Source organism: Ursus arctos, unplaced genomic scaffold (assembly GCF_023065955.2).
Source record: "Ursus arctos isolate Adak ecotype North America unplaced genomic scaffold, UrsArc2.0 scaffold_13, whole genome shotgun sequence".
Classification (NCBI taxonomy): domain Eukaryota; kingdom Metazoa; phylum Chordata; class Mammalia; order Carnivora; family Ursidae; genus Ursus; species Ursus arctos.
In genome coordinates, this window is record NW_026622797.1 from 6,415,240 (window position 1) to 6,443,197 (window position 27,958).

Below are 27,958 nucleotides of genomic sequence, written 5' to 3' on the forward strand. Positions count from 1 at the left end.
ATATATTTTGCTGGATTTTGCTCCCCAAAGTAAAAATTACCATATTTCTCTGTATGTAAGACTAAGTTAGTTAAAGGATATCTTAACCAATAATAGTGATCAAAGATTAAAAAAAGAAAAAGAAAAACAGCATAGGGCAGTTGGGTAAAGTATGGAAGGAAGGGGAGGGAGACAGAGAGAAGAGGACAGGGAGATGAGGGGAGAGCATCTAAAGACCATCAGATTCTTTTAGAAAGTGAAAGTATGTAAAAGATGAAGAGAAAGAAACCAGAAACAAGGTGGAGAATAATAATGGTGGCCGTCTGTTTTTTCTTTTTTCTTTTTCTTTTCTTTTCTTTTCTTTTCTTTTTTTTTTTTTTTTTTAGGGGCTAGCAATAAATAGATGTCAAAAAAAGGATATGAAGATGTTTTTATTCTTATCAGGTTATTTTTTTTCTGAAACGACCACATTGCTGCAATATATCTTCTCTCCACATTATAAGCAAAATCTCTTTGGCAATAATAAATTGTCCATTGAGTCTGGGGGAAAGAAAAAACACAGTCAGAGAGAGATGGCAAAGGAACTGAGTTTAGGATGACAGTTTGCATGCTTCCTATTTTTTCCTAGGGTCTTATCAAGTGGTTGTATCATTTTCTTTAGGAAGAAGGTATAATATAAAATGGGTTATTGTCCAGGATTCATCTCTGTTTGCCATACATGCTTGAGAAGGAAGTGTGTTAACTTTGCGCCACCCCCCCCCCATGAATACGACAAAGCATATGTAGTGACTTGTAAACATTAATTCTTTTGGCAAAATCCATGTGTGTATTTTCAACTGTTTGTAATATTTATCATAACTTCTAATTGAATATTTAAAGAAACGATGCTGAGAAACACATTTTGTACAGTTTTTAATGTAAAACATGATGTAACTTGGTTTTATGGGCATTGGATTGGTTATCTGTTACCCCCGTATCTAGGAAAGGGCACGCATGGACCGATGGAACCCCAGACCTCGCCTGTGCACACAGCACTCACGTCCTCCCACGATAAATCATTTACCACAAAGCTGCCAGGTAGTGAAGGACATTGATTCCTATTTTATCCCCTTCCCCTCCCATTGAGCTCCCTCTGGTATGGGTCCTAATGAGCAGCAAAATGGTCCCAGGCCCGAGGTGGGAGGGAAGTGGATGGCGACGGGGCTCACACCCACACTGGCTAATTAGTGTGGGGCTAATCGACCTTTCATAGGAATTGCATTCCTCAGCCTTCAGCAACCAGAGAAGGGGCCTTTCAATATCTTTACATAATGTCATATCTTTGATTATAATGAAAACCAGTCATAAGAAATGTGAAATAAATTCAAAGTATAAATCACAAAATATCTGTCTTTTACAAGTCTTAGAAAAAAAAATGAAAGCTCAAGTTGAAGGAACAGTTTTTATTCTCATCCAATTAATATAAATTGGCATTTAGTGCTTACTGAAGACAATGGAGGGGACTGCAGTTCAGGAGAAACAAACCCGTGGGAACAATTGCTTTCTGGTTATTTTCACTCCCCTCTGAACATCTCTGGGCTCGGGCTGCTTTCTCCATGTTGTTGCATTGTTAGCTGTAACCATATAGAACATTTCCCAACCATTACGTCTAAAAATATCTTTAAGTAACTTCCTAAATAATTGCTATTTTGTCTTTCTCTGACATAGAAGATACATTATTAAAAACTCATACAGAAACATGTTTGTTAAAAGTTATTGTCAGAAGAAGCAACGAATAAGCGTTCTGAATTTTTGACAGCAAAAGAAAGGAGAAAATTTAAGTTGTTTTAAAAAGTGTTTCTTTCTTATTTAGGTGATTTGTGTAAAATTATCTATGAAAGACCTCCTTAATGGCAAAATGATTTTTAAAATTAAAATCTGATAACATCATTGCCTATTAAATTAGGAAGTCTTTATCTGATAATTCTTGGCTGATCATATTATTGCTTTTCTGGGGAAAAATGTGTGTTATTAAAAATTCAAATGAAAATCAGAGATTTTTCAGACCTTAACATGTAAAGTTAGTACACAATAGGATGTGTGACAGCCTTTCCATTGAAATAATTTAAGCATTTTGTAGGATGAAACAGAGCTTAGCAGACTGGAGAGAGCTAAAAATGAGTAAGATTGATGGTATCGGAGATAACCTGACCTAATTTAATGAGCACAGGAATTGGTACAGTAAGTGTGCTGATGAGTGTGGATGAATCAGGATGCTTAGACCAGTAGACTGGCCGGAGGTTCTGTCCAACATGTCTGCTTCTATCAGGAATTCAGAGAGGTGGAGGGTCCAGCGCCCAGTGTTTGGAAGAGCCCTGGGCTTTCAGCTGGAGAACAGGGCTGCAGCGCTGGCTCTTTCGTTGCCTAGTGATGGGTCTTATTTGGGTGAGTGACTCAAGCCATCTGCAACGTCTCCTCACTTCCGAAATGGCCGCCACAAATGATAGGAGCTTCGCAGGCTCCGTGAATTGCTCGACAGACCCAGGGGGAGTGTGTACTGTGAGCAGGTCTCTGTGGCACGTACTGCGGCGTTGCATTCAGTATCTTTTCCTGAAAATGGCACTGTTTGGCAACAGAGAGACACACGTAAGAAGGTAAGCACAGTGCAGAGTGGCCAGTGCTGTCGTCTCGGGGCGCTGGGACCTGGAGGAGCACCGACCTCAGAGCAGCAAGAGCCGCAGGGACCTTCCTTCCGGGGCGCCGCCGTGTTGTCAGGCTCCCTTCAAGCTCTCGGTACTCGATGTGCTTTGACCGAGGCTCTGTAACTGGCACCAGTTCTTTCATCATCCCTCTGCTTGCTTGTTTGTTTTTAATCTGATCCACCCACGCCTTCTCGTGCTGCCTCGGTTGAGCCAGTTCCAGGAGGGCTGCCTTCACAGCTTTTCCCATTCCAGGGGTCTGGCTTTCCTCCTAATCATTCTTGTTCCTGGGGAGTGTCCATGCAGTTTCCAAACCCTGCTCTTCCTCCCCTGGTCCCTGTGCCCTCATCGTCCTCCATCCTGCCCCGTCTGCTCCCCACCTCTGAGCAGCCATGCTGTGGAGCTTGGGATGTCACAGAAGGATGATGGGGAGCCCTTGGCCTGGGCTTCTACCTTGGCTTCACACTTAGGAGCTGGGTGACATTGAACCTGCTGTGAACCTCTCTGTGGCTCACCTTCACTTCTGTCAGGTGCAATGGAAATGAACAGCCAGTGAAATCAGGAGCTTGATTTGTGCCAGCCAGTTCTGGCTTTTCAGAGCCATACTTGGGGATGGTAACAGCCCCTCCCTCGGAGGACTCAGGCAACAGGAGACAACTGATGCATCAAAAACCTTGTAACACAGCCTAGAGGCTGGCTAGAGCTCAAATATAGTGTGTGCTTATCTCATTTTATTAATATGATTGTTATTCCTATCGAAGAGGAAGGCACTTTGTTAATAATGGGACATTTTTGACTTTTTGAATCTCATTATTAATCATTTTAGTGATTGTCTGTCTAGCCCTTCTTTAAGTGTTTGGAAAACATTCCAATAACTTTGCAATCCCCAGGAATGTTCTTTTAAGAGTAAGATTACATGTTTTTACAAGGTCTAAAAGATTAAGAAGATTTTGAAAAACATTAGCAGGTTTTTCAAGTTTTACTTATTTCCAGTGTTCTTTTTTTTTTTTTTTTAAGATTTTATTTATTTGAGAGAGTGAAAGCACACGAGGGGAGGGGCAGAGAGAGAGGGAGAAGCAGACTCCCCACTGAACAGGGAGCCTGACTCGGGGCTTGATCCCAGGACCATGAGATCATGACTTGAGCTGAAGGCAGACACTTAACCAGCTGAGCCACTCAAGGACCCCTATTTCCAGTGTTCTAATTGGATTACTGGACTCTCAAATATGTGAATCCCAACTACATGTCAGCAGAGGAACTCCTTTTTGGGAAAGGAAAAATATATCAATTTCTTGCATATGGTGGGATAATGGCCAACTGTGTGAGAGTTGGTTATTGGTTGGCGATCAACTCCCATGGATATTTTATTAATACTGGGTCATCTCCAAATCAAAGGAACTGTAGAGATAGTGCCTAAGATAAAGATTTCTCAGTCCCTGATGGAAGAACGGCTCCACTTGACAGCATAAGAGCAAGTCCAGTTAGACAAATAGCTATTTGTTTTATCCACACTAAAGAACTTACATCACTGCCTTACTTGTTGAATTAATAACTTAAAACACAAACGTAACGTGTTTCCTCTTTGCCAGGCAATATTCTGTTTATTGAGGAAAGAGATATATAAGACATTGTTTCTGCCCTGAAGAAGTTTAAAACCTTGCTGGAGAACTCTGCTGTCTTCCCACTGAAAATCTCTACCTCCCAAAGCTGAGGAAATTTTGTATGCTATGAGAACTAAATATTATTTTGGGCTTCGGAGTGGCTAGACAACTAAACTTCATCCAGTTTATCAGCCCTGGAATGTGTTATTAATCGGGCTTTGAATTGAACCAGTGTGATGGTGCATTTGCACCATCTGGCGAAGGGATCGCTTCCGAGATCAACGCCATTTTTTTTATAAGAAGTCAAAGAATTAATCAATTGATGGTCTCAGAACCATGGATGCAGACTGAGAAATATGTTCTATATGTATCACTAGAACTACTGAAGTCTGCTCAGGGTCTTCCTATTCCCCTTTCCAGTTCTACCCTGGGCATTCAAAAAAAAAAAAAAAAATCTTGATTTGAAAGGAAAATCTCAGTTTTTGGATTTCTTCCATGTTTGTCAAATTTTAGCAGGCTCTGAGAATTTGCTGAGGTTCTTCATGTGTTTCATGGCATCTGAGCAGATAGGGATTTTTTTTTTTTTTAATCAATTTCTAGTTCACAGGAAGCCGGAATGTTGTCAGAGTGATTATCACATCTATAGCGCCTGCTTCTTCACCTTCTGTGTCCATTCTCCAAGTAGGACTGTGTGAGTGGGACAGTTTCATAGGATTCGGAGTCTCTACTGATGGACAAGATCAGGGGCCAATGCTGTTGGGTTTTCAAAGCTCCCGAATGATGATACTGATACTAACAACTGTGTATTGAGTTATTGCTGTGCATTGGGCTCTGCACTCCTTCTGTTTCCTTAAATCTTCAGAGTAGTCTTCAAAGTTGGTGCTATTATTGCCAATGACAGATGTAGAAACTAGAGCTTAGGGAGGAAAAGTCATCTGCCAAAAATTATACAGCTAATAGATCACATCTATCTGGCTTTAAATTTCATGTTCTTTCTTCCACAGTCTTCTGGTTCCCCATGGAGCACTTTAGGTATTGAGCTTATGACTATTTATATTTTTCCTTCATTCATTCTTGTTTCTGCCCCCATCCTTCGACTTTCCCATTCACAGACATACGTTCTCTGTCTACTAGGTTCAAAGCGCTGTGTGAGGCATTCTGGTAAATAAAAATGTAAGTATGACCCAGTTGCTGCTCTCAAGAATTTCTAAATTGAGTCTGAAGATCAGACACACACTCACACACACACACACACACACACCCACAAGTATTACCCACGGTCTGACCACTGCAGAAAGAGCATGGCAGGCAAAGATCGCTGGCATTCAGATGGGAAAGAAAGGCATTACTTTTATCTGAAGCACGTAAGTCCGGAACGTTGAGAGAGGAATTTTATCTGACTGAATTATTGAACCTTCTTGAAAAGAACACACTATGGATAAAAACCTCAAGGGATGTTAGGAGACTCATTCTCAACTGTTTCCTCTTGTTGCACAGCTCCTGCCCTTGCCTGCCCACTCGAGTGGGCTCCGATCTTGGTGTTGGTTTATTTGAAATGACTTAGGCCAAAGGCTCTGTACAATTCCTAGAGTTCTGGCTGAACACTGAGGCCATGATAAATAGTGATAGAATGTCTATTAGTCCAATTAGAATGGAAAATAGATATTGTCAGCTATTATTGCCTAATGAACAACCACAGAATCTCAGTGCCATACGTTACCAAGCATCCCCTCCAGGTCAGCTGGGGGTCCGCAGCCCCTCCAGCTGGAAGGCTCTGCTCACGCTGTGGGTGCAGCTGCACTAGGTCCTCTCTGTGGTTGAACGCAGGTCTGTGCCATGTGCACACGGGGGTCCCAGGCTGAGGAGGTGGAAACTACCCAGGGGTGCTCTATCGCTGACCATAGCAGTGGTGCAGATACCTTTAAAGGCCCTGGTTCAATCATACTGGCCAAAGCCAATCACACAACTGAGCCCAAATCAAGGACAGGAGGAGGAGAGATGGGAGTGAACAGCTTTGATGAAAAACCTTATCTATCATGTATATGATGGAGGAGCGGAAAGGAGATAAAATTGTAAGATAGGTGATCTAGAAAGGAGAGAAGTCTAAACACGCCTGAAGATAGTAAGATGTCAGATTCTATGTAATAGGTAATAGGGAGACATTTGAAAAGATTATGTGGCACACTCCAGAAATGTGTATATAATGGATTATAGGGAGAGATGGGAGGTCAGGGAGCAATTGCAAAGCTACTATAATGATAAGGGCTTAAAATGGGGAGATGGCAATTGAGAAGTAAGGGAGTGGAAGATGTGAAGGCTATTTTTGAGTCAGAATTAGTTACTCTTAGCACCTTGCTGTGTAAGGTAGGGCGGGGGAGCCCAAGGAGGTGATTCTATAGAAGCCTTCAGAAGACACAGGAGGATAATTAGAGCTGTAAGTGGGAGGGGAGGGCTTGACCCCTGGATCCGTGGCGGAGGACAGCTTTGACAGAAATGGGGAACTCGAGTGGGGACAGGCTAAGGGGACAGAGATTGATGACCTGGTGACCACTGCTGAGTAGGAACCATCCTGAGACACACAGAGCTGTGAGAACAGGTGGCAGGGACAGCAAGCATGTCCATGTGACAGAGGTCTGGGGCACGGGATGGGGAAGAGGCAGAAATGGGATTGAGGCCCAGAGGGCATCCTGTGACCTGAGTCCACAGTGGTGTGTCCGCAGGAAATGCTGGTGCATGATAGGCACCCCTCTTCAATGTTCGCTGGTAACAGTGGTGAAGCATTGGAGGGAGGATGGGGGCCAGTTAGGACTGTCATCAGCATCGCTGTGCGTGCATGGCGTTGTTTGAACATTGCTAAGATGAGAGCATGATTACAGGTAATTTGTAGATACTGAAACTCAGGTGTTTAGTGAGAGAATGAGGTCCTGGCTCTGCGGGAGGAGGGCCGCGGACAGATGAGTGGTTTTCTACCCAGTAGATATTCTGAGACTGGGCATTAATCTCGGGTAGTCTAGTTTTAGTCCTAGCAAATTATCTGACTTTGAACTTTAATTCCAGTAAATTTTACAGTCTTCTGTTCATGTGCATCAATATATAGACACAGAGCATTTTTGCAAATGTTCACTGATTTTAATTGTGATGTTGGATGGGATGGCCTGGGTACACTATTCGCTTGCTTCCCCATCCCTGCGGTGATGTGTTTGCTCTTGACATGGGGGTGCGTGTGGAGTCTACCATAAACACAATTATTTTAAATTACAGAGAAAAATGCTCTGTAATTGGCAATAACCAACTCTCTGTGCTTTTTAAAATGGAGATGGATGCTGGTATTTATATTTGATAATTGGGAGGACACATCACTTCTGAAGTAAATCGATTTAAAAAGAATATTGCTTTTCACCGTGCTTATGTATGCCCTGTGGTACGTTTGTGCCCTGCTCGAGCTCCTGTTGCTTCAACTATTACTCTGGTTTTCTGTTGCTGTCGTCCGTTTATGCCCACATGTCGTTTTGTGGCCCCAGCGCCGTGTTACCTGTATCATACGCACACGTGCTGACAGGGGCAGTGTGTCCAACTCCGTCAGTCACACATGGCTCTTTTCTCAAGTTCCATGACTGCGTGCAGCCATGGCCCTAAACAGATTTTAGGCTCTTCTGCGTACCTTGGGACTGAGGACAAGTTAAACCTTACTTGCGTTTTAACGCTTGCACTTTCTCGTCTGTTTCTCCCTCGCTCCCCCCTAGAGCTGCGACCTGGATCAGCAGAGCATCGTTCATGTCGTGCTGAGACCCTGGCGTGAAGGCCAAGAAAGGGAGGCCACTGGAGGGGACAGCCCACGAAAGGCCGTGGACGGCTCGGAGCGAGAGCCTGAGAGCTTGACGCGCGTGGACCTCAGCAGCTCCGTCCTTCCCGCCCACTCGGTGGGTCTGGCTGTGATCCTGAACAACGACTACGAGAGGACCCTGCCTGCCGGAAGGCCAGGTAATTGTGCAGACTTTGTCTATGCCAGAGCGCTTTGTGCAGCAGGCCTCCACAGGGAAGGGCCTCAGTATGTACATATTTAGTTCACGGTAACTTCTAGATGCTAGAAGGTGGCATCATTAGAAGGACGGCACTTGGCTATAACACTTGAGGTGAATACATTTAAAAAGTACAGTGGAACAGGGCTTTCAGGTTAAGAATGAAGGGAAGGGATGGAGCAGGTGTCAGGACCATGATAATAGTGTTTAATTTTATTTATCTATCTATCTATCTTGGGGAAGTAGGAGTGCTGGAGATGTGATGCATTGCACTAGTGTCCACGTGTATGATTAAGGTGCATATATGTCCCTCTCAACTTTTGCCTTTCTTTTCTATTTCTATTTTCTTAAAACACATTTTGGTTTATTATGTGTCTGATGATGTAAGAAATTTAAAAAAGCAGAAAGAGAACTTTAGAGGCAATTTTAGTCATTTGCCGGTGCTAAGGCAGCACATGGCGATGTCACTAACACCCTGGGTGGGAGAGGTTCTGCCTTCTCTCCGTGTCACAGCCCATTTCGAAACTGCTGTTGTTTAGCAAGGATGGTGGTTGCTTGGTTATTTTGCCAATATTAATGTGCCTCCCTTTGTCTTTTATTTTCCAATCAAAATAGTCAAAGGTATTATAGGATTTTTTTTTTTTTTTTGACTGTGTGTGACAGAAAACACAAAATAATAGCACTGACTTTGGAAGGTAGGAGTGCGCTTCTCTCCTACCTACGAGAAATGAGAATATAGGCAGTTCTAGGCTGTTACGGCTTTCACAGTGTCTGAGAGTTCGGGAGCCAGCAAGATGGAGGCCAAAATAATATGAAGTATCCCTTGCTAATTTCACTAAGTAAAATTTAATAAAGTTTTAAAAAATCACGGATGAGATCACAAAAAGAAACAGTTTCCAAGGATAAGTGGAAAAGTAGAAACAACACAGTTGTCTTTAAATAGAGGAATGGATAAACTCGGAATTTAAGTGCATGAGCTAATATTCTGGTGGTCTTGAGGAAGTTGTGGAGGGGCGGACGTCTCTCCTTTACATGCACTGAGCGCTTAGAAAACTGAAAAAAAAAAAGAAGTGAGAAATAAGAAAGAGATGTACGTGGGGGAAAATGAGATCCATCTAAACCCCTGCAGTATCTATGTGGTCCAGAATGGGACGTTAATATAAATATTGGACTCAGATTTATGGTGCATCTGATGTTTCAAGCAGAGCATACATAAAAGCATTCCAAGAGAACATTCAGGTAGCGTGGTATCCACGCCTCCAGAGGGAACCACGCCCTATTCAAGGGGCATGCATCATCAAACATTAGAATTCAACCAAAGGGATATTCTGTCTTAAGTAGAAGTAGGGGTATACCATAAACTGGAAGACCGGGTTCCCCTGAAACTTGAGAAAATTAGCAATTTGAAACAGAATACAAAACAAATACATTTTATGTTAATTAAATCATAAGAGAAAAAATTAAAACCTTAAACAGAAATCAAGTATATTAGAAGAATAGCTATTAGATAGAACATAATTTTAGCTATTGGAATAATAATAATAATAAAAAAAGTCCTCAGTGGATGGATTAAAACAGCAAGTTTGGCAATGCCAAAGAGAGAATTTGTGAACTGGAAGATAGATATGGGGAATTGCCCATAATATGGTACAGGTTAAAATGTAAAACAATGCTTTTAAGAGACCAGGAGTTTGGAAGAGATGGCCAAACTATTTCTGATAGGAGTTTCATTATAGGAGAATACAGAATAGAAGAGAGACTGTTTTCTAAAAGAATACTGAGAATTTGCCAAGATGGATAAGTCTTCCGACTCAAGAGTACATGGTTCCAAGCATCATCAAACCAAACCAAGCAAAACAGAACAACACACATTTAATCAAGATAACTAAAAATAAATTCACTTTATAAAGAAAGTAAAAGACCAAGGAAAAAGAGAAGGTCTTAAAATCAAATGAAAAAAAGAGATTACTTATAATGGAACAATAATTTGAATGGATTCTGGCAGGAAAAATAGAAGTAAAACAGTAACAGTAACACCTGTTAACTTAGAGTTCTGAACGCAACAGACCTAACAAAAATATTGCTCAAGATTGAGAGGGAAATAAAGACACTTCCAGACAAACACTGAGAGTATTTGTACTCAGTCTGAAAGAACTGATGACGTTCTCACAACAGGGAGGAGTGGGTGTGAGCCCAGGGTGAAAAATGGGATGTGAGAGATGATGCTCAGAAAATACAAGGGTAAATATGGATCAGTCTAAATGAACATTGGTGCAAAAAATAATATCGATTAGTTTGATGGGTAAAAAAATAGGAGGGACCAAAGTAGTAGATACAATGACATTTAGGAGAAAACAATGATTGGTTAACTTGGAAATATGTTCAAGGTGTCATTACTGATTAGAGAAATATTGTTACAGCAATATTGTATCACTGCAGCCTACCTGATTGGCCAGTATTTAAAAGTCTAACAATACCAAGCATTGGTTAGGATCTAGGGCAAAAAGTGCTTTCATACATGATGGTGGGAATTTCAGTTGATTCAGTCACCAGAGAGAGCTTTATAATAATTAATTCACAGCTTCATAATAATTAATGAAATTCCAGATACACATGTTCTGGAACTCAGAGTACATGAGGAGACATCTCTATAGAGGACCATTGGAGTTTGTGAAAAGATAGAAATGACATAGCTGTCTTTAAATAGTAGAATGGATAAATAATCAGTGTTTTATTCTTACAATGGGTTGTAAATTACAAAGGAATGTTCACTAAAATACAATTTATGCAAAATGTCAGAACATAAAGTTGGAAACAATTATATTTATTGTTTATGGTAGGATAACTATATATTTTGTCTAAACAGGATATATTTGAGAGTTCAAATTTACATTAACTATAATTAAATTATATATTTATATACCATTTAAATATTTACTTATGGATCAAGAAATTGGATTCATTATTTTAGTAATGACATAAACTAGTTCTTCAAAAGGATTTAAATTTTTTTTCAAAAGTTAAAAAATTCATGTTCTTTAGAGCAAAATCAAGCCTTTGTATGTATCATCTGAACAATAATTATATTAGCAGAATAATTATCCTTTTTACTTATTCACACGTTTTAATCAGTTTCTTGATATATCTGACTCTGCCATCTTTGTCAATGGTATTTACCTGAAGACTAAAAAGAAATCTTATTGTTTTATTTTATTATAAAATTGCCTTTAGTCATCTTCAGTTTTATTTGATGAAGAATAATTTTGGAATTATTGTCACCTTCAATTGATAGTCTATCTAGACCATAATACTTTCTTTTTTTTTTTTTTTTAAGATTTTATTTTTATTTATTTGACAGAGATAGAGACAGCCAGCGAGAGAGGGAACACAAGCAGGGGGAGTGGGAGAGGAAGAAGCAGGCTCATAGTGGAGGAGCCTGACGTGGGGCTCGATCCCGTAATGCCGGGATCACGCCCCGAGCCGAAGGCAGACGCTTTAACCGCTGTGCCACCCAGGCGCCCCTAGACCATAATACTTTTAGTTAAAATATTCCTTCACTGTAGGAATTGAGGGAGATACTAGTAGGCTCTCAGAAAATTCTGCTAAATGTTTAATATTCACTTCATATTTTTGATGGAAATATGTAATTCTTTGAATCCAAACAAGAGATTAAATAAACTATAAATGTACACGGTGTGGTAAATGATACCACCACCATAACTGGTGCCTTCAGATTACTATATGCCCCATGATGAGACCGTTTAGTTTTACTTCTCGCATAAATCCTGTAGTTACATCTGACCTCTCTCTGATCATCCTGTTCTCGTTAACCCACTGACTGTTCGCTGTGTGTATTTTGCAGGCCTGGGGACTGGCCATAGTACCACTTGCTGGTGCACCAGGTGACTGGCAGGGTTGGCATCCTTATGTGCTTCTGCCACCCCCACCCCCCAGACCAGGACTGAGCTTTGCTGTGTGAGGGGGGTGTGCTAATTATGTAGATCTGGAAAGAATGGGAACGGAGAAATGGGTTATCTTAGATCAACTGTAAGACTTAACTCTATGTTAAACTTAAAATTGAACTATAAAGACTCATCCCTTCATATTCAGATTTGGGAAGAATCATCTCCTTTCCAATCATCTCCTTATATCTTCTACTATCAGTTATGTACTTCAGTTCCTCTGCATCTAATTCTTCTCATTGAGGACAGAGTATCTGTCCAGTTTATTATAGTTCCCCCCCAATCTCCTAGAAGAGTGATAAATGTTTACTAAATTACTTAAAATTGTAAATCTAGTAAGACATTTATCATAACTCCTGTGTATTTAACTTTTAGAACCAATGCTTTATTTAAAATTATTTGACTTCACCTCTTAAAATATCTTGGCAATTTCAGTGTTCGAAAGAATGCAGTACCTTGATTGGGATTATCTGGAATGACTGTGGGCAGTGTGCCTATATGATTATTTTTCTTTACTAAAAATGACAGCTTAGAGTTTCTAGAGCAGTGATTCATTCCAGTGTGCAGAAGAACCATCTGTGGACACTCGTTCCATGCTTATTAATTCAGTTGGCTGGGGGTAGAGGCCCAGAAATCCTGCTGCCGACAGCACTCTGAGAAACTATGCCCCACAGCAGGGATTTGCCAACCTTACAACTGTGGGTACTGCCTAGTGCCCTCATCTAGGTGAGAGGAAGGAGGCAGGCCCGGGCAAGAGAGGTGGACAAATCAAGTGAACCCATGGCAGCCAGAGAAGTCTCACATTTACTAGTTTTCCATATTACCCATCTGCAACATGTTTTGTTTTGAGAAAAGAAAATCCCTGGTTACAAAATGTTTGAAAATCTGTGCCTCAAAGAAAGAAATTGAAAAGAATTAAACCTACTTTCATTATGTTTCTAGGGTGTTCAAATTAGACAAGGAAGAATTTAGGTGCTAAACTCAGGAGGGATCTAAAGAGCTAGTGGCTAGGCTATAGCCACACAAGCAGCAGAAACAATCAGTACTTCTGAAACCCTGGGAGGCGTTTTAGGGGAATTTATAGATGGCAAAAGATAACTGATTAACATGAGAGACAATGTCATGATCTACATTAATAACCAATTGTATGATTTTTACTTAGAATCTAAGGCATGTTATACATCCTTATGTATTTATAAGAGAAAGCCAAAGAACTAAATGAGTCATTTAAGTACCCTTAAAGCAGTGATTCTCAAGCTGTAGTACGCATCAGAGTTGTGTGAGGGCTGGGCCCAGCCCAGTCAGCTTGGGGTAAAGGCTGAGAATCTGCATTTCTTTGTACTCCCAGGTCATGCTGAAAGTGTGGTTCTAGCAGCCATGCTTTGAGTAGCACTATCCTAAAAAATAAGAATTGTATTGTTTAAAATATTGTGAATGTATAAAATACATTATCTTATAAACATTTGAATAAGAACATTGAGTGAGCAACTCCTGAGCTCTAAGGAACCCATGCATGAACCAAGTTATCATGTTATGTCTTTGTTTCCTTAATGAGGTACCATTCATCACCTCCTGACAATCAGATTATATGGAGTTATTGGGCCAAAAAAAAAAAAAAAAAAGGAATATTCTCTAATATTTGTCATACAGTTAATTAACTACATAAACAAAAAGTCAGTGAATCCCCACTCTGTGACAGGCATAATTCTAGGTGCTAGGATATAGCAGAAAATAAAAACAGGAAAAATGCCTACCTGAATGGATCTCATTCTACTTGGGGAGCAGCTAATAAGCAAAGAAACAGATGACTAGTAAGTATATGCCCTCTGGTGAAAAATTAAGCAGAGTAAAGGAAATAGAGAGTGTTGGAAGGGGTGCTCTTTTGTATAAGGTGCTAAGAAAGTCTTTCTGATAAAGTGACATTTCAGAAGAGAGCATCCATTGAGGGATTTTAGGCAGAGGGAGAGCCAGGTATGGATCCAAGGCAGAACATGCTTGGAATACAAGGAGGCCAGCAGGGCTGGGCAGGGAGGGGGTGTGAAACAGTAGGAGAAAGGGAAGTCATAAGGGGGTCAAGATGGGAGCACTGGGTGTTATACACAACTGATGAATCATTGAACACTACATCTGAAACAATGATGTACTATATGTTGGCTAATTGAATTTAAATAAATTAAAAAAAAAAAAAAGATGGGTGTAAGTTGCATAGGCTGTTGTACATCTTAAGTGTTACCCTGGTGAGAAGGAAGCCACTGGAAGAGTTTTGAGCAATGCAGTAGAGTGATTTGACTTAGGGAATTGGCTAAGTCAGCTGCTTTTGTATTGGCTGCTTGTAAATGATAGAAATACTCTAATGCCTATAACATCAGGATCTAGTGGTACTAATAATGGTCAACATCTATGAGTGCTTGCTGTGAACTGCAGTAAGCACTGCTTCCATGAATGGCTTGTTTAGGTCTTTGTTTAGGTCTAAGCACTAAGCACTGCTTCTGTGAATGTCTTGTTTATATCTTGTTTAGGTCTTTAGAAGCCCCATCAGGTAGACAATGTTATTCTCCTCATTAGAGATAGAAAATAGCATCAGACTATTTGAGGAACTGATTCAGACAAGGCAAGATTTTACCAAGGATTATCTTACTCCAAAGCTTGTGTTTGAAGTATCCAGTAGCCTGTAGTCCTCAAAATATAAGTATCAGGAGGAAAGAATGAGTTTCTACATTTCTTCTAAGTATTTCGGTTATAAACAGTAGATAGTCTGACAATAGGTCATGTTGTTGATTTTAGTCAAGGAGTCAAATTTTAAAAATCAATTTTTCTATCACATGGTGTACTATTTATTTCTTTTTAAAAATAAAGTTTTTGTGAATTTTATCTAGTTCTTTAAGTCATTTTTGCCTCAGCTTACTAAGAAAGCATTTTATTAGTAATGAAGAACATTTTACTATAAAATAAGCATGTATCTTTTTACTAAATGAAGGAGACTACTTTTGATGAAACATTATATGCTAGAATTAATTCTTGAAATGTAATTCAAAGACATTTTATAGAAAAAAATTAAAGATAGACAAATACGAAAAAAAAAAAACCTTAAAAATACATGGCCTCCAACCACTCCTTGTCAACATTGTACTGGAAGTTCTACCTAATGCAATAAGACAAGAAAAGGAAATAAAGGGTATACCAATTGGGAAGAAGACATAAAACCGTCTTTGTTTACAGATGACGTGATTGTCTATGTTGAAAAACTGAAAGAATCAAAATGAACAAACAGACACCTCCTGGAACTAATATTAAAGTTGCAGGATACAAAATTAATATACAAAACTTAATTGGAGTGCCTGGGTAGCTCAGTTGGCTAAGCATCTGGCTCTTGGTTTCTGCTCGGGTCAGGATCTCAGCGGATGGAGCCCTGCATCAGGCTCCGTGCTCAGGCTGCTGCTTGAGCTCCTGCATCAGGCTCCTGCTTCTCTCTGTCTCCCTCTGAACTTCCCCCTGCTCCTGTGCTCTCTCTCTCTAAAATTATAAAATATATATATATATTTATTTATAAAAATAAATAACATATTATATATTAAAGTACATAAAATAAACATTTATTAATTATATATATATATATATATATATATATTCTATTGCTTTCCTATAAACCAGCAATGAACAAGTAGAATTTGAAATTAAAAACACAATAACATTTACATTAGCACCACTCAAAGTGAAATACTTAGATGTAAATCTAAGAAAATATGTACAGGATCTGTAATGAGAAAAATCACACAACTCTTTTGAAAGAAATCAAGAACTGAAAAATAAGAGACATTTCATTGTCATGGAGAAGCCGGCTCAATATTGTCAAGATGTCAGCTTCCCGACTTGATCTACACAATTCCAATAAAAATCCCAGCAAATTATTTTGTGGATGTTGATAAATTGATTCTGATATTTATAAGGAGAGACCAGACTAGCCAACACAATATTGAAGGAGAACAAAGTCAGAGGATTAATGCTACCTAATGTTATGACATACTATAAAGCTACAGTAATCAAGACAGTATAGTATGGATGGGAGAATAGACAAATGGAAGAAAATAGAGATCCTGGGAGGAAAACAAGATGACGGAGGAGTAGGGGACCCCTTCCTCAGTTGGTGCCCCAAAATGAGCTGGACATCTACCAGACCATCCTGAACACCCACGGAATCAGCCTGAGACGCAGGAAGACACATCTGGATCTCTACAAACGAACATCTCCAGCGCTGAGTATTGAGGTACAAAGTGGGGAGCTGTGAATCCACGCACAGATATCGGAAGATAAACAGAAGGGGGAGGGATCCCACACGATCGGGCGCCAGAAAGCAGTAGCCACCCACACTGGGGAGTGGGCCAGACTCGTGGACCGGCACCCATGAGAGAGCAGACTGAGACAGTGAGCCTGGGAACGCGCGTGCGACCAGACTGAAAACCAGAGCTCTGGAGCGCACACTCGAACTAGACTGAAAGTGGGAGCTCGGGAGCATGCGTGCAACCAGACAGAAAACCGGTGCTCTGGAGTGCTATCAAACCACACTGAAACAGGGAGCTCGGGAGCATGAGGGAACTGGCGGCGAATGGCGGTGTTAGAAGCACAAAGGACAGAAACATTGCGGCCCTGGAAGCAGGGACTGGGAGAGCGGCTGTGGGGTGCACATCCCGGGACGCTGCAAGGTTTTTAGCAGCACCTACAGAAACAGAGTTAAAAGTGGCCAGGAGAGCTCAGTGGAGAGCGGACTGCGATCTCTCTGTTCTGAGACAGAGGCTAGGATATGGCCACTGCTGCCCTGACTCTCAGATGAGTCACAGAAAACCACCAGGGAAAGCTGCCAGAGAACAAAAGGCTGGAAATACCAAATCACATTGTGCCCATCCCCATCCCCCCTCACAGGGGACAGGGAGACTCACCCAAACATGGCTGCCTGAATATCAGCACGGCAGGTGCCTCCCCCAGAAGGCAGGCTGAAAAATCAAGAAGTCCACATCCCTAAGGTCCCTGTAAAACAAGTGCACACTGTATGGGTCCTGGTCAATAATTTGGGCTCTGTGCATCCCCACAACCTCTCCTCATCAGAATGTCGAGGAGGACAAATCCCCCCCAAAAAAGAAAAGATACAGATTCTGTGTCCTCTGCCACAGAACTGATGGATGTGGATATAACCAAATTGTCAAAAATGGGATTCAGAGTAACAATGGTTAAGATGATGTGGAGGCTTGAAAAAGATATTAAAAATATTAACAAGAATATACAATCTCTAAGGGCGGAAATGAGAGCAAATCTGGCAGAAATTAAAAATGCTATGAATCAAATGCAGTCTAAACTAGATGCTCTGACGGCCAGGGTAAATGAGGCAGAAGAACAAATTAGTGAATAGAGGATGGGATGGTAGAAGAGAAAGTTAAAACAGAAACTTGGCTCAAAAAAATCCAATCTCCAACATGTATATTACGGGAGATTATTGACTCAATGAAACGTTCCAATGTCAGAATCATCAGCATCTCTGAGGGGGTGAAGAAAGAGAAGTCTAGAAGAAATATTTGAACAAATTGTAGCTGAGAACTTCCCTAATCTGGCAAAGGAAACAAGCATTCGTGTCCAAGAGGCAGAGAGGACCCCTCCCAAGATTAGTGTGAACAGACCTATACATCACATCATAGTGCAATTCACAAATATTAGATCCAAGGATACAGTGTTGAAAGCGGCCAGGAGGAAGAAAATCCTTACGTACAGAGGGAAGAATATCAGAATAACGTCAGACCTATCTACAGAGACCTGGCAGGCCAGGAAGGGTTGGCAGGGTATTTTCAAAGCTCTATCTGAGAAGAACATGCAGCCAAGGATCCTTTATCCAGCAGGGCTGTCATTCAGAATTGATGGAGAGATAAGGTCCTTCCAAGATCGGCAGAAACTGAAGGAATTTGTGGCCACCAAACCAGCCCTACATGAGATATTAAGGGGGGTTCTATAAAAGTAAAAAGGCTCCAAGAGTGATACAGAACAGAAATTTACAATCTATAGAAACAACGACTTAACAGGCAACATGACATCATTAAAATAATATCTCTCAATAATCACTCTCAATGTGGATGGCCTAAATGTTCCCATAAATGCCACAGGGTTGCAGATTGGATAAAAAGACTTGACCCATCCATTTACTGTCTACAGGAGACTCACTTTGAACCTAAAGATACATCCAGACTGAAAGTGAAGGGATGGAAAACCATTTTTCATCTCAATGGACCTCAAAAGAAAGCTGGGGTAGCAATTCTCATATCAGACAGATTAGATTTTAAACTAGAGACTAGTTAGAGATACAGAAGGACACTATATTATTCTAAAAGGATGTATCCAACAAGTGGATATGACAATTATAAGTATCTATGTCCCCAACAGGGGAGCAGCTAGATACACAAGCCAATTCTTAATCAGAATAAAGAGACATATAGATAATAATACGTTAATAGTAGGGGACCTCAACACTTCGCTCTCAGCAATAGACAGATCACCTAAGCAGAAAATCAACAAAGAATCAAGAGCTTTCAATGACATACTGGACCAGATGGACCTGATCAATGTATACAGAACACTACACCCCAGAACAACAGAATACTCATTCTTTTCAAATGCACATGGAACTTTCTCCAGAATAGACCATGTACTGGGTCACAAAACAGGTCTCAACTGATCTCAAAAGACAGATTATTCCCTGCATATTCTCAGACCATAATGCTTTGAAACTGGAACTCAATCACAAGGAAAAACTTGGAAGAAACTCAAACACTTGTAAATTAAGAACCATCCTTCTCAAGAATGATTAGGTAAACTAGGAAATTAAAAATCAAATTAAGCAATTTTTGGAGGCCAATGAGAATGAAAACACATCGGTCCAAAACCTATGGGACATTGCAAAGGCGGTCCTAAGGGGAAAATACATAGTCATCCAAGCTTCACTCAAAAGAATAGAAAAATCTAAAATGCAGTTTTTATATTCTCACCTCAAGAAGCTGGAGCTAGAACAGAAAAACAGGCCTAACCCATGCCCGAGAAGGCAGTTGATCAAGATTAGAGCAGAGATCAATGAATTAGAAACCAGGAACACAGTAGAGCAGATCAACAGAATAGGAAGCTGGTTCTTTGAAAGAATAAATAAGACCAATAAGCCACTGGCCAGACTTATTCAAAAGAATAGGGAAAGGACCCAAATTTAAAAAAATTATGAATGAAAGGGGAGAGATCACGACCAACACCAATGAAATAGGAAGGATCATTAGAAACTTTTATCAACAACTTTATGCCAATAAAGTAAACAACCTGGAAGAAATGGATGCCTTCCTGGAAACCTATAAACTACCAAGACTGAAACAGGAAGAAGTTGATTATTTAAACAGATCAATTAATTATGAAGAGATTGAAGCAGTTATCAAAAACCTCCCAAAAAACAAGAGTCAAGGGCCTGACGGATTCCCTGGGGAATTCTACCAAACAATCAAAGAAGAAATAATACCTATTCTCCTGAAGCTGTTTCAAAAAATAGAAACAGAAGGAAAACTACCAAACTCATTCCATGAGGCCAGTATTACCTTGATCCCCAAACCAGGCAAAGACCCCCTCAAAAAGGAGAATTACAGACCGATATCCCTGATGAATATGGACGCCAAAATTCTCAACAAGATCCTAGCTAATAGGATCCAACAGTACATTAAAAGGATTATCCATCATGACCAAGTGGGATTCATCCCTGGGATGCAAGGGTGGTTCAGCATTCACAAATCAATCAGTGTGATAGATCATATCAACAAGAAAAGAGTCAAGAACCATATGATCCTCTCAATTGATGCAGAAAAGGCATTTGACAAAATACAGCATCGTTTCCTGATTAAAACCCTTCAGAGTGTAGGGATAGAGGGTACATTCCTCAATTTCATAAAAACCATCTAAGAAAAGCCTACAGAGAATATCATTCTCAATAGGGAAAAGCTGAAAGCCTTTCCCTTGAGATCAGGAACACGACAAGGATGCCCACTCTTGCCATTAATATTCAACATAGTACTAGAAGTCCTTGCAACAGCAATCAGACAACAAAAAGGGATAAAATGCATCCATATCGGCAAAGAAGAAGTCACACTGTCTCTCTTCGCAGATGACATGATACTCTATATGGAAAACCCAAAAGACTCAACCCCCAAACTACTAGAAGTTATAGAGCAATTCGGTAATGTGGAGGGATACAAAATCGATGCTCAGAAATCAGTTGCATTTCTATACACGAACAATGAGACTGAAGAAAGAGAAATTAGGGAATCCATTCCATTTACAATAGCACCAAAAATCATACGTTATCTCAGAATTAACTTAACCAGAGAGTTAAAGCATCTATAGTCTAGAAACTACAGATCACTCTTGAAAGACATTGAAGAAGATACAAAAAGATGTAAAAATATTCGAAGCTCATCAATCGGAAGAATAAACATAGTTAAAATGTCTATGCTACCTAGAGCAATCTACACTTTCAATGCCATTCCGATCAAAATACCAATGACATTTTTCAAAGAGCTGAAACAAACAGCCCTTAAATTTGTGTGGAAGCAGAAAAGGCCCTGAATCGCCAAGGAATTGTTGTAAAGGGAAAAACAAAGCTGGGGGCATCACGTTGCTGGATTTCAAGCTATAGTACAAAGCTGTGATTACAAAAACAGCATGGTACTGGCACAAAAACAGACACATAGACCAATGGAACAGAACAGAGAACCCAGAAATGGACCCTCGGCTCTTTGGGCAACTAATCTTTGACAAAGCAGGAAAAAACATCCAGTAGATAAAAGACAGTCTCTTCAATAAATGGTGCTGGGAAAATTGGACAGCTATATGCAAAAGAATGAAACTTGACCACTCTCTCACACCATACACAAAGATAAACTCCAAATAGATGAAAGACCTTGATGTGAGTCAGGGATCCATCAAAATCCTAGAGGAGAGCATAGGCTGCAACCTCTTCGACATTGGCCACAGCAACTTTTTTCATGACACATCTCCAAAGACAAGAGAAACAAAAGAACAAATGAACGTGTGGGACTTCATCAAGATAAAAAGCTTCTGCACAGCCAAGGAAACAGTCAAAAAAACTAAGAGGCAGCCCACGGTATGGGAGAAGATATTTGCAAATGACACTACAGATAAAAGACTGGTATCCAAGATCTACAAAGAACTTCTCAAACTCAATACGCGAGAAACAAATAAACAAATCATAACATGGGCAGAAGATATGAACAGACACTTTTCCAATGAAGACATACAAATGGCTAACAAACAAATGAAAAAATGTTCAAAATCATTAGCCATCAGGGAAATTCAAATCAAAACCACATTGAAATACCACCTTACGCCAGTTAGAATGGCAAAAATTGACAAGGCAAGAAACAACAAATGTTGGAGAGGATGTGGAGAAAGGAGATCCCTCCTACATTGTTGGTGGGAATGCAAGTTGGTACAGCCACTTTGGAAAACAGTGTGGAGGTCCCTTAAAAAGTTAAAAATTGAGCTACCCTATGATCCAGCCATTGCACTACTGGGGTATTTACCCCAAAGATACAGACGTAGTGAAGAGAAGGGCCATATGCACCCAAATGTTCATAGCAGCATTGTCCACAATAGCTAAATCCTGGAAGGAGCCGAGATGCCCTTCAACAGATGACTGGATTAAGAAGATGTGGTCCATATATACAATGGAATATTGCTCAGCCATCAGAAAGAACAATTACCCAACATTTGCAGCAACATGGACGGGACTGGAGGAGATTATGCTAAGTGAAATAAGTCAAGCAGAGAAAGACAATTATCATATGGTTTCACTCATTTAAGGAACATAAGAAATAGGAAGATCAGTAGGAAAAGGAAGGGAAGAACGAAGGGGGGTAAACAGAAGGGGGAATGAACCATGAAGGACTGTGGACTCTGGGAAACAAACTGAAGGCTTCCGAGAGGAGGGGGGTGGAGGACTGGGGTAGGCTGGTGATGGGTATTAAGGAGGACACATACTGCATGGTGCACTGGGTATTATACGCAAATAATGAGTCATGGAACATTACATCAAAAACTACGGATATACTGTATGGTGACTAACATAACATAATAAAACATTATTTAAAATAAATAAATAAAAAAATAAAAGAAGCCCTATAATTTGATGAAAAATTGTAGTCAATCAGGTGTAAGATACATTCTGATTTCAGAGGTGTTAAAATGTACGGGAAAATGTGTATATTCAAATCACTAAGGTAGTATCCTTTCTCAAATGTGAAGACTTTTGCTAAAGTGATATATCTCTGGACTTACATGAGTTTAATTACTGTACATCCTTTTATTGTTTGGTGTTTCTAGGCATTTGATCACTTTATAGCTTTTCTTCCAAGGATATTCAGATCTCTCTTGAACTATAGATCTATCAAGCAATGTATATAGAATTTAATAAACATTCCTTTTAACAGTGTGGGAAAAAAAAGTAGGGATCCTAGACATAGACCCATATAAATATGATCAGCAGATCTTTGAAAAATGAGAAAAGGCAGTATGGTGGAAAACAGATAATCTTTTAAGGAAATATGGTGCTGGAATAATTGGACATCTATGTCAAAAAAAAAAAGTCTACGCACAGATCTTACGCTTTTCACAAAAATTAACTCAAAATGGATCATAGACCTAAGTATAAAACACAAAACTATAAAACTTCTAGAATATAGCATGGGAGAAAACCTAGACGACCTTGAGTATATAGTGATGACTCTTTAGATATAGCACCAAAGGCATGATCTTTGAAATAAATAAATGGTAAGCAAATCTTCATTACAATGAACAGTTTCTCCTTTGTGAAAGACAATGTCAAGAGAATAAGAAGGCTAGCCACAGACAGGGAGAAAATACTTGCATAAGCCACATTTGATAAAGGACTATTCTCCAAAATACACAAAGAATTCTTAAAAGCCAAGAATAAAATGAACAAACCGATTAAAAATTAGGCAAAAGACATGAAGAGACACCTCACCAAAGAATTTACACAGATGGCAAATAAGCATATGAAAGATATTCAATATTATATGCCATTAGGAAATTACAAATCGAAACAATGAGAGGCCATTACACACTTATTAGAATAGCCTGAATCCAAAACTCTGACACCACCAAATTTTGATGAGGATGTGGTGCCAACACCAACTGTCATTCATTGCTGGTGGAAATGAAATGGTACAGCCAGTTTTGAAAGCAGTTTCTTACAAAATTAAACGTATTCTTACCATGAAACACAGCCAGTACACTCCTTGCTGTTTACTCAACTGAATCAAAAATATATGTCTACACAATGAACTGCACACAGATGTTTATAGCAGCTTTATCTATAATTGCTAAACTGTGGAAGCAACTTTGATCCTTCCATAGGTGAATAGATAAACTGTGGTCCATCCACACAAACTACTGTTGAGTGCTAAAAAGAAGTGAGCTATCCAGCCATTAAAAGACGTGGGGGAAATTTAAGTGTATAATCCTAAGTGAAGGAAGGCAATCTGAGAAACCTACCTACTATGTGTTTCCAATTATATGACATTCTGGAAAAAAGGAAACTATGGGTATAGTGAAAAATCCGTGCTTGCCAGGGATTGGGAAAGTGAAGGATGGATAGTCAGAACACAGGATTTTGGGGGGGGGGGGGAGGGGACAGAGAAGCTATTCTGTTAATACTGTCATGGTGAATGCATGTCCTTATACGTTTACCAAAACCTATTGAATGTACAACACCAAGAGTGAACCCTAATGTGAGCTACAGACTTTGAGTGATAATGGTGTGTCAGTGTAGGGTCACTATTAACAACATTTGCACTCCTCTGGTGTGGAGTGTTGGTAATGGAGCAAGCTGTGTGTGTGTTGGGGAAGGGGGTCTATGGGAACTCTGTACTTTTTGCTCAGTTTTGCTGTCAACCTAAAAGTACTCTAAGAAATAAAATCTATTAAAAAAATAAATGAAATTGCTGCTAAGGCTTGAGCCCTGGATACACCCTGTAGATATATCCTGATTATTAGAGAATATGTTCTTATCAGCATTTTTTTGCCAGTGGTTCAGTGTAGCACAAGATGAAAATTATTTACAGGATTAGAAATTAGTTAACACCTGCCAAACACAAATCAGTCGTGGAGGACTACTAATGAAATAAAGTGATAAGCTTCAGACTTAAGTCTCATTTTATCCAAAATCAAATCTCAAGTACTTAAAATGTGTATTAGACATACTAATGCCCTGGAGCCAGAGGGTGTGAATTTCTTGGTGTATTGGACGGCTTTAGGAGTGCCCCTTGTGTAAACCTTTCCTGAAACAACAGAATTTTGGCAGTCACACTAGAGCAACTTAAGGTTGCTATCACATAAAATTATTAAAAATACAGTGATTTTGCCAAGATTTTATTTTTTTTTTCCTCTGGCATAGTACATTTTTGCTGTAATATGCTTTTTCAATTATAAGTGGAAAGATAGAAAATGATATTTTGCCAGCGCGACATATTTTGGGGTGGGTTTTTGAGGTGAGGGGAAATAGTCCTGTATTCCTTTCCAAGAAGTCTGAACCCTATTTCGAAAGCAGGATGAGTTGTTCCTTCCTGTTAATTATGCTGTCCGTATACTGTAGTGTGATTACTTGTCCTGTTTTTGCTTCACTTTCACTTTGAAGGTGTGCTCATCAAATGCAAGGAAGTCTCATATACTCTGTACTTCCATTGCCAGGAGCATGGATGGCGGCGGATATATTGTCATTCGGCCAGTAAGTTTTACTCAACATACAAGTTCTAGCCCTTACAACTCTTTAACTCGTTTATCACACATGGTGGGTAAAATGGTGAATAATCAATCGCATGTGGAGAGCAGGGCTCAATGTGCAATGGATACATAGAGTACAAGCACCGTTCTAACCCCAAGGAAGCCATGATGTGGTGAAGGGGCGGTTATCGGTAACTAAGCGGTCCACACAGCGCAGGGTAAGCCATCAGATAATTAGTTCCTGCACTTCTCATCAGTCTATCTTCTGAGTACTTCTTTTTTTTGTTATCACTGTGGTAAAAAACACACAACGGGAGCCATCTTAATCATTTCTAAGTGCACAGTTCAGTGGAGTTAAGGATATTCATACTGTTGTTCAGGCAATCTCCAGAACTTTTCTGTATTGCAAACTGAAACTCTACATGCCCTTGAAACCACTCCTCATTCCCTCCTCTTCTTAGCCCCTGGCAACGAGCATTCTACTTTCTATTTTTGATGAATTTGACTACTCCAGGTTAACCTCATATGAGTGAAACCATACCATAGTTATCTTTTTGTGTCTGGCTTATTTCACTTAGCATGATGTCTTCAAGGCCCATCCATGTTGTAGCATGGGCCAGAACTTCAGAGAATCTCTTATGTATAATAAACTGGCAGCAGGAGATACAAGGGTTGATAAGAAGACCCAGACCCTCAAGTAGCTCACAGGTTAGAAGATGTACATACATAATTGTGATAGAGTGAGTTGTGAGAAAATGGCAAAGCAAAGTAGTACAGGGCTTTGGAGGATGGAGAGGCTAAGACAGGCATCCTCGGTGGGCTCTGAGAGACAGGAAGGACTTGTCTGGGGTTGGCAGGGTCTGGGTGTTTGGAGGAGGTGGTGAGGGGTTGGTCACACTCAGAGGTGCATGAACTTGAAGGTGATGATCGTGGGTGGATTCCAGGACAGGTTCAGAGGATTGATGGGGAGGGGTTTCAGTGGTAGAACTCTGCACGCCAAAACGTTCAGGGACCAAAATGTCCACGATAACTTTTTGTCACATCTCCCCTGTCTTCTGTGTTTAAGAAAGTGTTCCCAACATCTTGCATTTTCTTCCTTAAATACTTGGCAAAGGACAAGAGTGATGTAGGCCGGTAGAGCAGGGAGGAATGCCAGCCAGTGTGTCCTTCTCTGTGTGACAGAGAACACAGGGAGGAAAAGCCCAGAAGCCCTGTGAGTGAGCAGAGCAGTTCCCTTCATCCACGACTTGCTGGCTGAGTGGAAAGCGGGCTCCCTGCTGGAAATGGGAAAATAAACCAAGGCTAGCCTTTCCACCCCATGCTTTTGGTCCAGCCTCTTCAGGCACACAGGACGCTGTTAGAAGTGTTTTGTGGGTTGTGATTGTCTGTCATGAAACATAAGCAGTTAAAAATGAACTATAGGGGTAATGGTGGGAAATGACAGTGGGACTTGCCCGGGGCCTCAGATGTTTTCATTCTTCTGAAGTCACATCTGCAGAGTACTATTGGGACTAATAGGGGGAGGGAGAAGCAGCACCCTGGACCACATGAGGCTGACATGACCACACGTGACCGCATGCTCTAAAGGCCCTACTGTGTGTAGTGCGTGGACGTCTACCTCCTGGGGACCTACTGCCCACAAAATAAAGCATTTCCATTTTTTACTCTTTGAGCTCTGAGGTCTTTCGGAGGACACTGGACATGTGCCAAGATGGGAAGATTTGCACTTGACAGGAGAGTGGAATCCGAGGCAGGATATTTATAGCTGGTGAGGTATGTCTTGGGACTTGCTGGAGCATTCTAATTAATGCAGACTGTGCCAAAAATGCTGGCAAGCTGCTGGATTCCATTTTCTTGATTTGTTAGAAGGAAGATAAAGAGAAAAATTACAAATTAAGTGGTAGAAATTGGCTGCCTATAATAAACTCTTTTAAAATTTTCTAAATTTGTTCCGAATAAATAAAGACTAATGGAGATTTTGTGAATGTTTTATTGAAAGTGTTATTTTGTGTGAACTGTCGCTTCCAGGAAATTTATACATAATTCAAGAATCTTTGTTCCACCTATGTAATGAAAATAGGAATTAGCAAAATGCCCATTTTATAAAACAAATTGAAACCCTCATGATAAGTTAAAAAAAAAAAAAAAACCTATCAGGACTTTGTTTTTAAAATGATTTTTTCTAGTTAATTCCATAGAATCAGGCTCAAACTCCTACACCTTCTAAAGCTATTAAGCTATAATTTATTATCCAAATGATGCCCCTGAGGGTCTATAATATCTAAACATTTCTTCCTCAGTTCCCAAAGATGGAATTATATTGACTACGTTTGGTGGTAGGTGTATTATAGTTCTCTGATTCTCTGAAAGTTGGTGCTCTGTCTTCTCTGTGTATGATAATTAAACTAACTAGAATATTCAATCAATGGAATTGTACTTAGAAGGAAATCAAATGTCCAATTGTTTGTCTAGTGGATTAAATAAAAATCCCTTGAGCCAGGCAATATGTTTTTTTATATTCCAAGTGTGTACCACAGTGCTTCTTATATGGCGGACACTTAATAAATGTTTGCCGACGTTCGCTGGGAAATGCCATAGAAAAAGATGACAGGCATTTGTTCTAGTCCTTGGGCCCCAGTACCCCGGCGTGTGACATTTCTGTGACACGGATGCTAAGTTTAATGGCGATGAGCGTGGGCTCTGGAGCCAGGCTGACAGAGCCACAGCCCAGCTCTGCTTCATACCAGTTCTGTGACCTTCGCCGGTTTCCTTTCTGCTGCTCGGACGGTGGTGGTCTGTCGACCAGCAATACCATCGTCACTCAGGACTTTGTCAGAAAGGCAGTCTTTGGCTCCATCTCAGACCTACTGAATCCGAAACAGTGTTTTCAAAATGGT

General features: G+C 40.2%; 1 protein-coding gene across 4 annotated transcripts in view; it reads left to right on the forward strand.

The window, feature by feature from the left end:
* PRKN (parkin RBR E3 ubiquitin protein ligase) overlaps positions 1 to 27,958 on the forward strand; it is a 1,246,455-nt gene that overhangs the window by 389,543 nt on the left and 828,954 nt on the right. For all 4 annotated transcript variants that reach the window (XM_026504660.4, XM_057311210.1, XM_057311211.1 and 1 more), the window contains exon 3: positions 8,002 to 8,239. In XM_026504660.4, the coding sequence (XP_026360445.3) occupies positions 8,002 to 8,239 (238 nt within the window). The remainder of the gene's footprint in view (positions 1 to 8,001; positions 8,240 to 27,958) is intronic.